Below are 15,143 nucleotides of genomic sequence, written 5' to 3'. Positions count from 1 at the left end.
GTTCTCCTTTGTCAGTCCCCCATTTTTTAAATTTGGTAGTATATTACATTTGTTTGTACCCTTACACTGCACACCCTCAGTGGCAGCTCATCACCATTTGCATGGCCTATATATGAAGTGCCTAGCACATGTTTTTATGTAAAAATATAGTTACGTACTATAACAAAACTGGAGGAGGATAAGGCACTGAAATTGGATTGCCTACATTTCAGTTGAGGAACAAGGATCATAGCTTGCGAAGAAGTTTGTTTCCAAATGCTGTTTTAATCATCACCCTTTAGTAGTGGGTGGTGGTATCCTCCTTGCTGCTTCACCATGCCATACTCCCCATACATTAAATACATGTAATATATCAGGTTCCTATGCCCTTCCCAGGGGCGTGCTTTAAATTTTTTTTCTGTCCCTTTTGCCATGACAGCTAGTATTACTACTGCACTTAGACGATTATGAATTTTAAATCTACATAAAGGTGTGCCATGGTGTCACTGGGGGTAGTGAAGCTGTTACTTGAGCCAAATGTGACAAAACTTCATTTTTGAAACAACATCATGGAAGTCCCATTCTCACAGGGATATGCACACACCGGGTGCATTTACAGTACTATGAAGACGGTGAAGGCATTGAAACCCTTATGTCATTCGAAGGTATGATTCAGCTGTATGCGGTTATCTTGCATGTGTACTAAATCGCTCTGCTGCTGTGGCATGCGTCTTAGACAAAGCATGTCCACGGGCACTTCTGGACATAAGTGCCTTGCTATTTCATTTGATGGTGGCTTGCAGTTTCTTCATTCTGCAGTGTTTAATCCACTCTGTAACCTGGCTTTCTGTGTTTTAAATTATTTCAATAAAACTAATGATACTGGGAATACATCCCAAATTCTTGCACAACTATACTTTTACTAGACATCGTGCTAGAAAGTGCTGTGGCTAAGGCAGTAAGTGGCTTCATGGCAACAGGTAGTGGTTTCAGTGACGGGAGGAAAATGTTGGTGTTCCAGGCTTTTCCATACTAACTTGGTACTAAGATGTGCTGTTTGAGGAAATCAGTAATATGACTTGTAATTAAACACTAAAAGATAGTCGCAAATAAATATGCAATAATGAATTCAGAATCTAGCACTGTTTTCAGTCTTTCTTCATAGTTTGGGGATGTTTAAAAATAATTTTTGTGTGACTAATAATATTATGTTTAGTGATTCCAGTTTGTTTTTTGAGTGCTACAAGGACCTGGTGTCTAGTTTGGAGATTTTGGTGTAAGTCTGCATCTCTACGTATTTTAAGAGAAGCTTGTGTGCAGCTTAGCATATTAGGGCTTCAGTATAAATTAGATGAATCAAAGCAAAGCCTTGCTTACATGTAGAATTATTTCATTAGAATCGGTAAAATTATATGAGTATTTAAGTCAAACTAGAGTTCATTTCAGTGTTTGTGAGGTGGTATTACCTACTGCTGGCTTTGAAGCCCATCGTTTTTTCCTCTCCTCTCTCCCTTCCCAAATTATTCGTAATATCTGACGATGTTATTTTTGATATGCTAAGAAAATTATACTTATAGGGTTATCTTTTGAGTTCTTTTTGAATGCGTAAGATAATTTGTTGTATGATTCTTCAGTGCTTATTAGAACTGCACATAATTGTTGATGATGATGATGATAAATTCTGTCTGCTGGCTAAGTGAACTTGTGCAGGTTGTACTCGGCGTGATTCAGTATTGCAAAATATAAGCTGTCCAGAGCGCATATTGGTGAAGTGAGCCTTGTATTGCATCTTAGCTCAACTGATTTCAGCAATAATAAATAATCACTGAAGCATACACTGCTGTGCAGTCCTTCAGAACTTAAGTGTTCAGCGTAACTACTGTTTGCATGTGACCAAAATGGGAAAAGGGAGGTGTATACAAAGGAGTGAATTACAACAAAGAACACTTTCTGCTTCAGTTCTTGTTCAGAAAACATATGTTCAGCCATGCAGGCAACAGTTGGGGTAAAGACACACTGTAGATTTGGAAACAAAAGGCGTGTTCTTTTCTTGCATTCACAATGTTTTCAAACATATTCACTTGTTAGGGACTAGCCTGTCAGCTGGATTTCTTGCAAGCGTGATTTCTTTTTCCTGACTTCTTTCAAAAGCTTTTTCCCCCACAATGTTTTACACTTCATATAATCCACTATGCATGGTAGGCCTGCTTCAGTCTTTGTGCTATTGATGATTCAGAGGTGGAGGGGCCATGCTCTGGGAGAATGTGGCTAAAGTGTAACCTTTCACTCACCCATACATCTGAAGATGCTAAGCCACTCTTATTCCAAATATCTTGAGTGGTTTGGTTGCTCTTTCTTGATGAGATGGTTATACTTCACCTTTAGAACATTGCCAAACTGATTAGTGCAGCAAAAATATTTTAAAAGTCTTGATTTTTATACTTTTTTTTTCTTCTTTGTAACTGAGTATTGAAAATCTTTCAGAGATCTGTTATAACTGCAGTGAATCATCCAGTAATAAAGGTATTATTTTTTTTTTCCCCTCCACTGGAAATTCATTCAGTTTTGGCATGCCAGAGTAACCAAAAATTGCTTGGTCATGACTTCTGTTTGGATTCCTTTTTTCTAAATGTATGGTTCAAGACCCTAGTATAAATACGCTTATATAGGCATAAAGGTAATGGTTATTTCCAAATAAGCTCTGCCTGGTTTAATTTATGACCTTTAAACTCATATAGCTAGAAAATGTACTGCTTTAGCTCCACAGGTGTAGTTAAATGGTACGACTTTCTAGGGTAGACAAGACCTAAAGTTTCTTTGGAAATGTCTAAGCGATCTACTCTCTGTAGGTTTTTTCGAGGTCGAACTACTCGTCTATCAAGTCAGGTATTCATCCTTTGTTGTCAGCAGTGAATACCTCAAAGACAGGCAGGGGTCCCCACATTTTAATGCACGTAGACTTGTATATAGAGCTTAAGCATATGTCTAACTTTAAGCATTCTGTTCTATAATTGGGTTATGTACTTGCTTAGTTTAGATGTGCATCATTGAATATAATGGTAGGGGAGAATATATAATCTCTGTGGCAATGGCTTCACACCAGAAACTTGAGCCTCCATTCCTTTTTACCCTACAAAACCACAAAAATTACGTGTCTTTCATAAAAATCTCTATTCCTTTATATTTTATTTAAATACAGACATAATATTTGACTCAGACAAACTGTTTTAATGTTGGAAGTGCCCCGTCAATAACCAGAACGGTTATGGAGTTTTATGTTGGCTTGTGGATTATTCATGTATTCTGTTGGAGTATTAATAATGTTAGCTGAATTCAGTAGCCTGGGAAATTACCACTGATGAATGTCCAGTGATTAGGATTCCCCGCATAAGGCCCGTCAGACCATGAGGACCATTTACACAGCTAGAAAATCCACAGACAAGAAAACTCCATGTAAATATTTTCTAATGGAAGGTGCCAGCAAATACATCCTTGCCAACACATGTCAAAACTGCCAGAAAACCTGTGAGGATGGGGATTAACTTTTTAGCACTGTCATCTTAAGAGCCTCGACAGGGAAACATTATTTAAACATTTTTCTTTGACTGCATATGACTGAAAAGATGTTAACGGTAGATAAAACTAATATAAAGCAGTTAATGATACTGACACGTATTCCAAGTCTGCACCTTTTTCTTTTCATTGAGCTCTGTGCCAGACATCCTTGAGAATACTACAGCTTTAAAATAAATTGTCCTTCCTTCTCAAATGAAATTTGATGATTTGTCTCCAGTCTGATAAAAGAAAGCACACGCTAGTATATTGCTTCTTTTCAGGAATTTTTTGTTTTGTTTTATAGGCTCTTTAAAAGAAAATTATGTTTTAGATGTTGCAGTGACTTCTCTGACTCTCAGGAAGAAAACAGTTAATAATAATTTCTTTCCTTTCTGCTCCCATGAGCCTACCTTCATTGTACAGTTTGCATGTAACAGCTAGTAAGAGTAGAATGTACTGAACCTTAAACAAATCTATTAGGATCACCATGGCAAGAAACTAGGAAAATGGCAGGAAAAACGAACAATGATTTTGTAAACCCTCCAAAGGTCAGAAAAAGGCTTTCAGTAAGTATGCAGAGGCTAGAAATCAAATCCCATTTCCTATCATAAGAAACCAGTTGTTTTAGCAGTAGTGGTTAATGTACTGTATGTGAAAGATTTAAGACTAGTTGGAAAGCTTTGCTTCTGTTTTATTAGGCTGCTATTGAAAAGCCAACAGCATAACTTCAACTAGGTGCTTTGAGATTTCTTAATGGGCTGTCAAGGGCAAGACACCAGGTCTGTGCTATACTAGCTCTTTCCTGTACATTAAAACAACAGGGGCCAAATGATCATATACAGAAGTATGAATTACTTGATGCTTTCTCTGTTCCATATGGTCAGCCATGTCTTTGGCAATTAATCATGTACAGAATCAGTTGAGTGCTCTCTGAAGCATTGAAGTCAACATTTAGTTGTACCTGTGCCAGTGGGGGCAGTGGGGGTTGCGAGCGTAAAATAGCAGGATGAAGAGCTGCTGGCGCCGAAGCCAGAGCAGCTGGCTTCTATAAACAACACTTTTTTCCTTTTTACCTTTTTTTTTTTTTTACTTTCTTTGACAAACATGAGCCATTTTTCAATATCATCCAAAACATGAGGGTTGCTGAGTGAAACTGTGATATCTGGCATAGTGGATTAATAAACAAAAGGCAGAGAATTGGGTTTAATGTGCCCAAATTACTGGGTGATAACTTAAACCATACTGGCTGCTGCTTCCATCGTATCAATGAAAATGGGTGCGTTTGCTTATATTTTAAGTAAAAATTTTAAAAGTAAAGAAGAAATGAGCAGTGGTTTGTAAGCAATTACTAGCTTTTTTTATCATGTAAAAGTTATGACATGTTAAATTAACATCACTTAATAGATTTCAGGTTCTCGCCCCCCCCCATAAAAGGCACAGTGTTCTAGTCTTACAGAATTTCATTAGGATAGTTTTTGCACTAAGAGCAAAATAAAGTTACAAAAATAACAAGGAAGCTACAGAACGACAGTGAAAACTTTAGCCCTGCTTACAGATTTTACACTTTGCTTTTCCTTTCTGTATTAGTTATTGATTATTGAAAGATGACTGCTATAATAAAGTAGAAGTGGTTACTAAAGATTCAGAAGCTTATCCTATTTAAGCTGGTGGTGAGTAAATTAAATCTTAACTCAGAGTGAAAAATCTGATTTGTTGACCCAATAAAGTGGAACCAAGAGACAAGCTGTCCCAAGTGCCACTTTAGTTCAGACTGAAGGCTAATTTGTTTGACAGAATTCTAGGCTTCATGTCTCCAGCTAGACAATGTTTCTAACCTTAAGTCTGTCTCCTCGAGAGGTCTGTATTGAAGGAAGGAAAATCTAGCTTTTAAAGACTAAAAACGTACCAGTGCTGGTTTCGGAGTGTTTAGAGTTTGCTTTTCCTTGCTTGTTTGTAAGCATGGCTTGGTATTCACCCAGGATACATACAGTTAAGCAGGGTAGTGGCCTATTGATGTTGAAATGTAGTTTCTTCTGCTGTGTATCTAAGAAAAAAAATCATTATTGTAATCCTGTTACAATACCTGGGTTAGCTTTGTTAAGACTTATAAAAGGTATCTAATTTTGAGTGTGTATCCTGGGCGAATAGTAAGACTTGGTTATAAGTTTCTGTTCAGTCCCATGTCACTGATATATTTTGTCAGTGGGTATGAGAGGAATATTGTATTGGTCTCTTAGAATCTTATCTTAGTACCTCTCATATAATAAGAGAAGATGCTCTGATGGCTGTTGCCTGGTATGTCAGTAGAGCACTAGATTTAGTTCTGCTGCTGTACCAGGAGGAAGGTAAAGGGTATAGTTTCCTAAATGCTATCCTTAACATAGAAGACTACATTGGCAACCGCTCTATCTATGCGTATGTAGCTTTGGGCTTTTTTGATAGGTGGGTTGTGTGTTTGTTTTTAAGACCATGCCATTTGGGATTTACAAGGAAATGCCCTAAATACATTAATAGATCTCTAAGGAGAAATGGGGAAGACTTGCTGAAAATATTAACAGTGCTTCTTAATAAAGAGAGGTGCTGGCCAATGAGACAAGAAGTTGCTTCCCCCAAGTGATAAGCAATTTGTGTAATCTCGTTGCTTAGGTTGTCCAGGATATGTTTTTGCTAGCTCAGGAAGCAGAAGAAAGAAAGTTTCAACAATTTGTAAACATTACCACCCTCAAGAATCTCTGTGAACACAAGGATGAGATAAGACAGGCTGTAGGGCTGGTTACGTTGTTTATTTATTCTTGGTCCTGCGGTGCCAAGGGTGCTGAAAAACACTGAGTCAGTGTTGAGCCCAGTTCAGAAATGTGAAGGCTTCACTCAGCATTGGGCAAAGGGGGCCTCTGCAGACAATTATCTGTCATTAAAGAACATTAAAAGAATTGAGACGCAAGGTCAGATTTTCTTTGATGGGATGTGCAACTATAGCGATGTTCAAAAGAAGGTCATTCCTGCCCTTTAGAGCAGGGGTGGTATCGGCTGGGTTTCTGATGGATTTTTATCAGTGTTGATGTGAGGAAATGGCTTTCCCAGCTGATAACATCTTTGACCGAGTTTCTTGAACCCTTGACCTTTATCAGTCAAGGTATATATTGAATCCCCTTGTTAAAAATAAATCCCAAAACAAGTTACATAGAAAAGAAAACTTTCAAAGGAACGTGCTCTATAATATTATTTTACCTAGAATGCTGCTTTTTTTGTTATGATTTGGGATTTTTATTGAGATGATAAGAATAGCAAGTGATTAAGAAATGCCTTTATAAAAGCTACATATCAAGCCCTGCACTCGCGTTCTGGATAACCTTACTGCTCTCAGCTCTCTTAGAAAACAAGTAAATCAGTTAAATTGCTACGTATTGTTGTTGTATGTTGCTTAATAGTACCATTTCACCCTCCAGGTAGCTGCAACTGTACTCACAGGGCTCAGTAAAGAAGCGTTTATGATGTCAGTGTCAAACTATGAGTTTGACTTGAACCGTGTACATCACCACATAAATGGAAGGTGTTAACAGAGGGCTGGGGCAATATAATTGTTTGCTCACTAAAAATTAAATTACGTTCCATTTCCAGAATTACTATGTTCCTGTAGATAGAGGGGACTTTAGATAGTGGAACTCGGTACCAAAGTTGCAATTTGGCCAGGCCATCAGAATTCATGCAAAAGCATTATGTGATTGTGAATACTTGGAGAAGTGGTCACCCATTTTCTCTGACTGATAATACTCTAATCACATCCTTCTTTCATCAGATTTTAACTGAAAATTCTTTAGGAACTATCAGTTCTCCATGCTCTGTGCTTTGGGAATCACTTATTTAAGGGATCTTGATGCTTGTGGCCTGCAAATAACTATACTTTCAGCTTTGTGAGGCATAGCATCATTAAACTTAGGGCTTTTCTGCAGTCTTGGAGAGAAGTAGACTTCTACACTATCACCAGTGGATTTTCCTATCCCATTGTGATTAATAAGGCCATCCAAGGATTCTGAAAGGGAAATCTTGGTGTACTGTGTGACCTAGCTGTATGGCTACAGTCTGATCATCCTATAATATATAGTGCTGTGTCAAGTCTTGCACATAGTAAATACAAAAGTTAAAGCCTTAATACGTATATTTATTCTGAATGACAAGGCCTGTTAATTTACATCAATTAAAGAATTCCTCTTCATCTCATGTGAGTACGTTCTCATATGCTGAAGTCCTCTTTCAAATCCTGCTTTAAACTGTGCGGTTGCTGGAAGTGAGGCTGTAAGATCAGGACTGTTGAAGTTGGCAGATATTAGAGCTTGTGGAAAAGATGTTGTAGGTCAGTGCAAGGGAAACCCATGTTAGGGAATCCTTATCTCAAAATACTCTCTGGCTTTTTGTTTGCTTTGTAATGTCAAAGCAGGGTCAAGAATGTGATCTGTATTGGCAGAGTTTTGAACGTTTTTGGGTTTTTACAAGAAAATGTTCTTTTTGATGTTTAAGACCCATATTACGGGGTAATGACTTTTGGTAGGCCAACTGATAGAGCTCGGAGATGGGGACGAAGGTGCTATTTGGTCTTTATCATCTGATGTTGGTGTAATAAAATTATTTTCTGTCTCCCTGTCATGCTTGTTTCTTGGAACCACCATGGCAGTAGCAATGTGACTGCTTACTTGACATAGCTTAAGAAGTGTGTGATACGCATATTATTCTTTCTTGTGGGGAAAAAAAAAAACCATGTCAGACCAAGGATAGATCTTCCTGTTTTCACAAACTGAAGATAATAACAACCGTTTATCTCACAGAATCCCCAGAGGAATTTTAGTGGTTATACGTTTGGGCAGGGCAGAATGCAATGTGCACGTGATGTTGAAAAGGAGGCAATATGCCACGTCTTTTTGTCATGTTGTTCCTATAAGAGAGGCCATGCTGGGGGCAGCAATTGCAGCTCTTGGTGGTATTTGAGTTGTGTTTTCAAACTCAATTCCACAACTGCTTAGGATAGAAACATATTTTTTGCCTCCTTTTCTGTGAAAAAGCTAGGTTTGTGCAAGCATTCTGTCTATTCAGTCATTCTTCCCAACAGACTTCAGATACTTTGATACGTTTGCAGAACATGCGGCCGAAGGTTAAAATAGCAAAGATGGTTAAGTGAAAATCAGTGGCTGGTTTGTGCGAGAAAGGCAAATATGGTATCTTCAATGAAGGAAAAGACTGCAGCATCGACTCTAGATCTCTGTGTTGTGGTTGGACTGCTGCACATCAAGTCAGCTCATATACACCGGTCGACTTGCACGTTAGTGGTGTGACCATCAGCATGTGCCATTTCTTTCCCAAGCTGGCAGACTTGCATAGGGAAGCACAAGGAAAAGAAGAGGAGAAAATGGTGGGCAAGTTAGTAGTTGAAGGTAAAGATGGAGTGAGGGAGTTGGAGTTAGCTTGCTGGGTGGATGAAGGCTGATAAGAAGATCTGCAGTTTCGTAACATCAACATTAACTGTCAACACAACATTTGGGAAGGCCAGTAACTTTTGGTCTGCAGAGACTGGGTGTGATGCTACTCCACAATGACTTAAATCCATTGCGTGTGTGTATATATATATTTTAGCAATTTTTAATTTATTCCATAAATGAAAAAAGTTTTACTACTTGTTTACTTGAAATATTTCATGATAAAGAGAACATGGGGACATCATCAGAAATTCCTTTCAGAAAATACAGTGCAAACAGGTATTTTCTACTTCAGCTTCACCAAGGATCAAAGGGGAGGGGGAAATCCCCCAAACGAATGCTATGTTGAGGGAAACATTTCTGATACGATTTGATACAAGAAAATATTTAGAAAAGAAAATAATTATGTCTCAAGAAAATGAGAGCTAGAATGCACAATGTCTTGTGTTACTTAAAGCAATGAGATTTTAAGGTTTACCTTATGTGCCATGTACATTGATTAAATACCAAATATATGGTGGCCATTTCTAACCATAATTTACTGTATTGATTTGTCAGCAGTGGAACTGTAATAAAAAAAGCTATTGATTTACTGTCCTTATTTGCTTATGGGCTTTTTATTAATTTTACACATTGTTTCCTATTTCTAGATTATAATTTTTATGTGTTTTTTCCCTTTAAGACAAGCCTGGTCCTCTCTGAAGTTGGAAAAGAGAAACAAATTGAGGAACAAAGGAATGAAACCATCAGCTGCTTATTGCTAGTTCTTACTGAGCGACAAAGGCTGCGTAAAGAATGGACAGCAAGGTGAGAAATTTGAGAAAGATAGTAAAATAATAAAATTAGAAATGAGTATATCAAATATACTCCTATAAATCCACTTGGGGTGGGGGGAAAGACGACATTTAAAAAAAAAAAAAATTCAAAATTTTTACTGTTCAAATACTATTTTTCCTTGAATGGAATAGTCAATGTTTCTGCTTCTGATTTCAGAGTTACTTTGAGGGGTAGAATGCTCCCTTGTTGTGCTTATATAGTGCAATCTATTGGTAATAGCTTGATAGGCAGCATGCATCTTTGAGGACTGCTATCACCTTAAGTGCCGTAAGGTTTTCCTTATATTGCTAACAATGTAAGCAATACTCCTTGCTGGCCTGCCATGCTAATAGATGCCCTTCTTGTCTGCTTTCTTCATGATCCTCACGTTTTCTCATGGTGTCCTACTGGTGTTAGCTGGGTTGTGCTGGGCGAGATTGGCATACATGTACATATTGCTAGAGTTCACATCGTGTGACTTTTATTATACTTGGGTTCTTAAATTGAATGTATTGCCATGGTAATAAATCAGGTGATGTTGTTAACAGTTTTAAAAAGTTGTTAATGCTTTTATTTGAAAAAGTTTATATTACTGGAATGTAGTCAAATGAATGCATTTCAGAAACTACAGATACATTATACTTCTAGTTCTTTCAGAAATACGTGAATTCAAAAAAGAGGATTTCCACCATATGCCACCTGGTGTCGTTCTCTTTGGCTGCTAAATGAGTTGATGTCACCTTTTTTCATGTCTGTTTCTAAAAGCTATAAATTTATAGTCATTTAGTAATCTCTTCTTTTCCCTTATTTCTGGTATTTACATAAAATATCTAACAGTCTATGAAATTTTTCTACCAAACGTACAGCTTTCCTTTAAAACCAGGAGATGTCCTGTGCTTACAATTAAATACAGTTTTTAGTCAAAAGTATTTTTTAATGAGATTTTGTTAATCAAAATTAGCACTTAATTGGCATGATTTTTTTACTTGCACTAAATGTTCCAGTTAAGGGAGTTCTTCTGTGTTTTGTTAGTGTATAGTTTTGGAAAGCTCCTGAAAATTCTGAGACGTTGACTTTAAAAAGTTAATTGTAGATATTGGGTCTGACATTTTGGGTGTTTTTGCTGTTCCCAATAATTACAGTGAGTGGACTTGAAACATTTTAGAAGCTTTAGCTAAAAATTAAACATTATTACATAGTAGCAATTATTATTACAAATTAGAGGCTGTGTTTTATAAGCCTGTGTTTTTATGAGTATGGAATGTTTATTTGTATACTAATCAGTTAAGATCTCAGAGTGGACAAGAACTTAATAAGTTGGGTCTACAAAATAGTTCATGTTGTCATGTGGCTTTTGTTTCTTCCTTTTGGAGGAATTTAAGGGATTGGCGGGGGGGCCTTCCATCACCATGCTTACTGAAAAATGCAAAGGGTTTGGCCACGTTGGAAACGGAGGAAAGCACTTAAGGCTTTTCCATGGGACACGTGCATCTTTGTTGTGAACAGGAATAGAAAGCTTCCTAGAGGTAGGAAAAAGCTAAACGATTTTAATGAGTGGAGTATTTTTTTCGTGTTCGTTTAGTTTAACAATAATTTCCTAATATAGAGAGTCATCAGAAATCATGGCAATCAGGGCTCATTTAAAAGTAATGTGGTTACAGTCTTTCTGGGCTCTGCTCACAAATTAATCAGAGGCTGGAGCCAGTGGTGCAGCTGTAGACATAGTCTAGTCTCTGACACAGAAATGCTGAAGTTCGTGGCTGGGGGTGGGGAGAGGCACAAGCGGACAAAGTGCAGGCCTCCGTAAAACTAAACACCTGAAAGAACATTTCAAGAGCATTGTGCATTGAAAGTTCTGAAAGAAAGTGTCCTTTGAGTATTAAATATCCATAATCCTTTTTCTTTCCATTTGATGTTTCCCATCCCAGTGACCTATCTGAGAGTCTCATCCATATGATCTGCATAAACAGACTGTTACCGTACACCTCACTTCACTTCATCAAAGCTTCAGCTAGATGTCTGGAATGAAGCACTGGCTGTGGTAGCCATCAAGCATACGGTGGTGAAAGTTATAAAACGTCCGCCGTGGTACTAGCAGGGCTGCCCATGTTTTAGAGATCAGTCTATTGTGTACTTTGGAATTACATGAGAAAAATGTGCTTGGACAGGAAATAATTAGCACTTGTCAAAGGGCAGGCAATAGGTTACAGTATTTTACTTTCAACAGGCTATCAGGGGATCAGCTAGATTAGATAATAGAATTTTTTTCCTCTGGAAGTTAAATACAGATGACTCTAATTACCTTACATTGTGCATTAGAGAGCACATTATGAACAGTACAACTTCAAGAAATTTAGGTCAATGAAGGGAGGGCAGCTGCCAAAAACTTTACTCTGCACTTGGTCTTTGTAGAGTTATGTAGGTATTCTGTTCTTCGGTGGGTTTTATTTGTGTCGTTGACACCTTAAATAAAAAAAAATACATGCTGGGAACTGTTAATACGAACTGATTCAACTGTAGAAATTTAGCCTTTCTTGGAGAAAGGCATCTGAACTGTTCCGATACGTGTATGTTATCTACTTGGTTAAAGCATGTCCTTGCGTTATTTGCTTTAAGCAGTACCAGTGTTTCTGCTTATTAACCAACTGAAATTACTCTTTAAGTTTTTATTTCAGCTCCATAGTCCAAAACACATGGTAGTGCACTTAATGTTATGGCTCGCCCTTTCATATACTTGTGACTCAAAGATGTCATCAGTATCTTAAGTATCTGAGGAGGTCTTCTAGGGATTCAGGTTGTTCTATGTTGAGTGGTAGTGATCCAAAATACTTCAGGTAGGACTCGGTGAATGTCCTCTAAGCGTTAACAGAAATGGTCCAGAGTTTCTAAAGCCCCAGATTTGTTTATACTGCATGATAGTGCCTGATGGACAGGTTGTTATAGCTGTTAAAGAGCTGCTCTAGCCCTTTGAACTGACCCCTTCTTGACCTCTGCTTGTAGAAGGTCACTGTTCAGCTTCTAAAGTAAGGGGAACCTTAGATTCTACTGTAACAAATAGAGGGTAAAGGGAACAGCTGTGAATTTTGGACTAACCATGCAATCCTGTGTAGACTTTTTAGGGTCACTGTATGATAATGAAAATTGTTACCAAATTATATGGAAATTTAACAGCAATAGTGGGAAAGAGAGGGTGGAGTCTAATGCATTGGGTTTGATAAATGAAGTGTGAAGTTACCCATCTGGCTCTAGACAGCCCTCTTTTTCTCTACGAAAGGGAAACATTTAAAAATAACCATGGTACATCTAGAATCAATGACCCATACAGAGAGCTGGAATAGATCAAGATTTAATGGTGGCTGTGGAAGAAATTATCATTTGAAAAGTGAGACGAAGGATTAAAAAGTACAGTTCAATATCTGCACCTGATTCATTTTCAAAAAAGGCCTTAATATTTTTAGCCCGTTGATGATGCTATTGACATTTTTTATTTTACTTTTTAACTGGAACCAGAGAATTTGTTATATCATAGAGAAACAGGTGTGTGTGGGGGGGGTATTACTTGAATTTCAGGAGAGAATGTTGCACTTTTCCTGATTAGTAAATGCCCAAGAGAACCAGACAGTATAGTTCAATAAAAATTGTATCCCTTATTCCTTCTAAGATTAATTGTATGATGTTATAATAATATTGTCTTTAAGGCTTGCATAACATGCTCAGCTTAATTGCTAGTAGTTTTTTGCTATATTTTTCATATAGATGCGTTTACTGCCAAACTAATTTGTCATCAAGAACTCAACAATAGATTAATTTAAAGGATAATGTTTAACTACATTGAAATTATTAACTGCTAGGAAAAGACATGGTTAGTTAAATCATTACTCAAATAAGTCTTTTTCATGCAAAAATTTTATTATTCCAAAATGGTTTTATTATGGTGCAGACCCTGATGTCCATTTTGCTATTTCCCTGGGTGAAATTGCACCATTTCCCTTAGGGGAAATTCAGCCAGGTAATGGAAAATGTAAAGTTTTGGAGAAAGACATAATGAAGTGAAAAGTTTGATAGGAAAAATAATTTTATTTATGATGGTTGTATTTTCATAGTTGTGCTACTTAGTCAAATTCTGATATCTCAAGAGTTCTCTCTAAGCCATCATGTAATGACAAATTGACATAGTGAAAACAGAATAAACATTCAATAAATAGTTTGGACCAAAGTAAACAGAAAATTCTTCTGGTTCATGAGATAAACAGCAGAAAAGTGTTAATTGATTATATCTTGTAAGAATCAATAGCTTAAAACCTTGGCTCAATGAAATAACACAATGAAAAAAAAATCTGTTTTATGAGGTCATTCTACAACCCGTAACATGTTGTAGATCAGATCACTGTGTATCTTTAGAATTGTTATATTCTTCCATCTTTGCACAACACTTCAAAACAGACCCTCTTACTCATGGCAAATTGTCTAAGTTTCAGGTTTCAAGTCAAACTTGAGCATTTCCTTAGTGTTCTTTGCCTTTGTCAAACCCCCTCTTGGATCTCACAATTTTGACATAACAATGTGAAGGTATGTATTTTTTTTTTCTAGCTACAGTGAACGCTTATCATACTACTGAGGTAGTCTTACCTCTCAGCAGTGAAATCTGGATTACTACGTGGATATTTATATAGGAATTTAAATTATAAGTACACAATGTGACAATTGAGTCCTAATCTATGATAACACTGTTAGGTTCTATAATAAGAAGAACAATGAAGAAAATGAGAGTGGAATCCTAAAATAGTATGCCTGTTAAATGAGATACAAACAGGAAGATTTTTATATATTTTATTTTCTGTTTTGAAGAAGTTGTTAATTCTTTTTTTCTTATGCCTTACCTCTTTATACCTTGGAATTTTAGATCATATCTAAGAAGGTAATTGAGGTAGATTTTACTCTTTTTAAGCTCCAGGAGGAGAAAGTGGTGTTGATGTAAAGAAGGAACATAGTTCCTTCTGTAACAGAAGAAAAGTCCATGGGTTAAGAAGTTATCATGGGCTTTGAGAAAACTGGAGCAGCTTTTTTCCTTCTGTCACAGACTTTGTGTATTTTTCAGGAACTCACTAAATGCTAGTTTTGAAATGAGATGTGGTAATACTGGTCGAAAGACTCATTGACAAATACTGAAATTTTTTACACTCTCACAGGCCTGCCAAGATGATAACTATATGAAATATTGTGAACTCTTCAGAAACTACTGCAAGGGGAGCTACACTAGTTCCAAAGATTTAACAGACCAGTTGCAGAGGGATCAAAGTCTGACAGAGAGTGGGGGAAAGTATTTGA

The 15,143-nt window shown here is 37.0% G+C and overlaps 1 protein-coding gene across 1 annotated transcript in view; it reads left to right on the top strand.

Moving 5' to 3' along the window:
• FTO (FTO alpha-ketoglutarate dependent dioxygenase) overlaps positions 1-15,143 on the top strand; it is a 206,129-nt gene that overhangs the window by 58,778 nt on the left and 132,208 nt on the right. The window contains exon 7 of the mRNA XM_059824804.1: positions 9,682-9,806. Within this exon, the coding sequence (XP_059680787.1) occupies positions 9,682-9,806 (125 nt within the window). The remainder of the gene's footprint in view (positions 1-9,681; positions 9,807-15,143) is intronic.

The sequence above is a fragment of the Gavia stellata genome, chromosome 15 (genome assembly GCF_030936135.1).
Source record: "Gavia stellata isolate bGavSte3 chromosome 15, bGavSte3.hap2, whole genome shotgun sequence".
In the NCBI taxonomy this organism is placed as follows: domain Eukaryota; kingdom Metazoa; phylum Chordata; class Aves; order Gaviiformes; family Gaviidae; genus Gavia; species Gavia stellata.
This window is presented reverse-complemented; position numbering and strand designations above follow the sequence as displayed.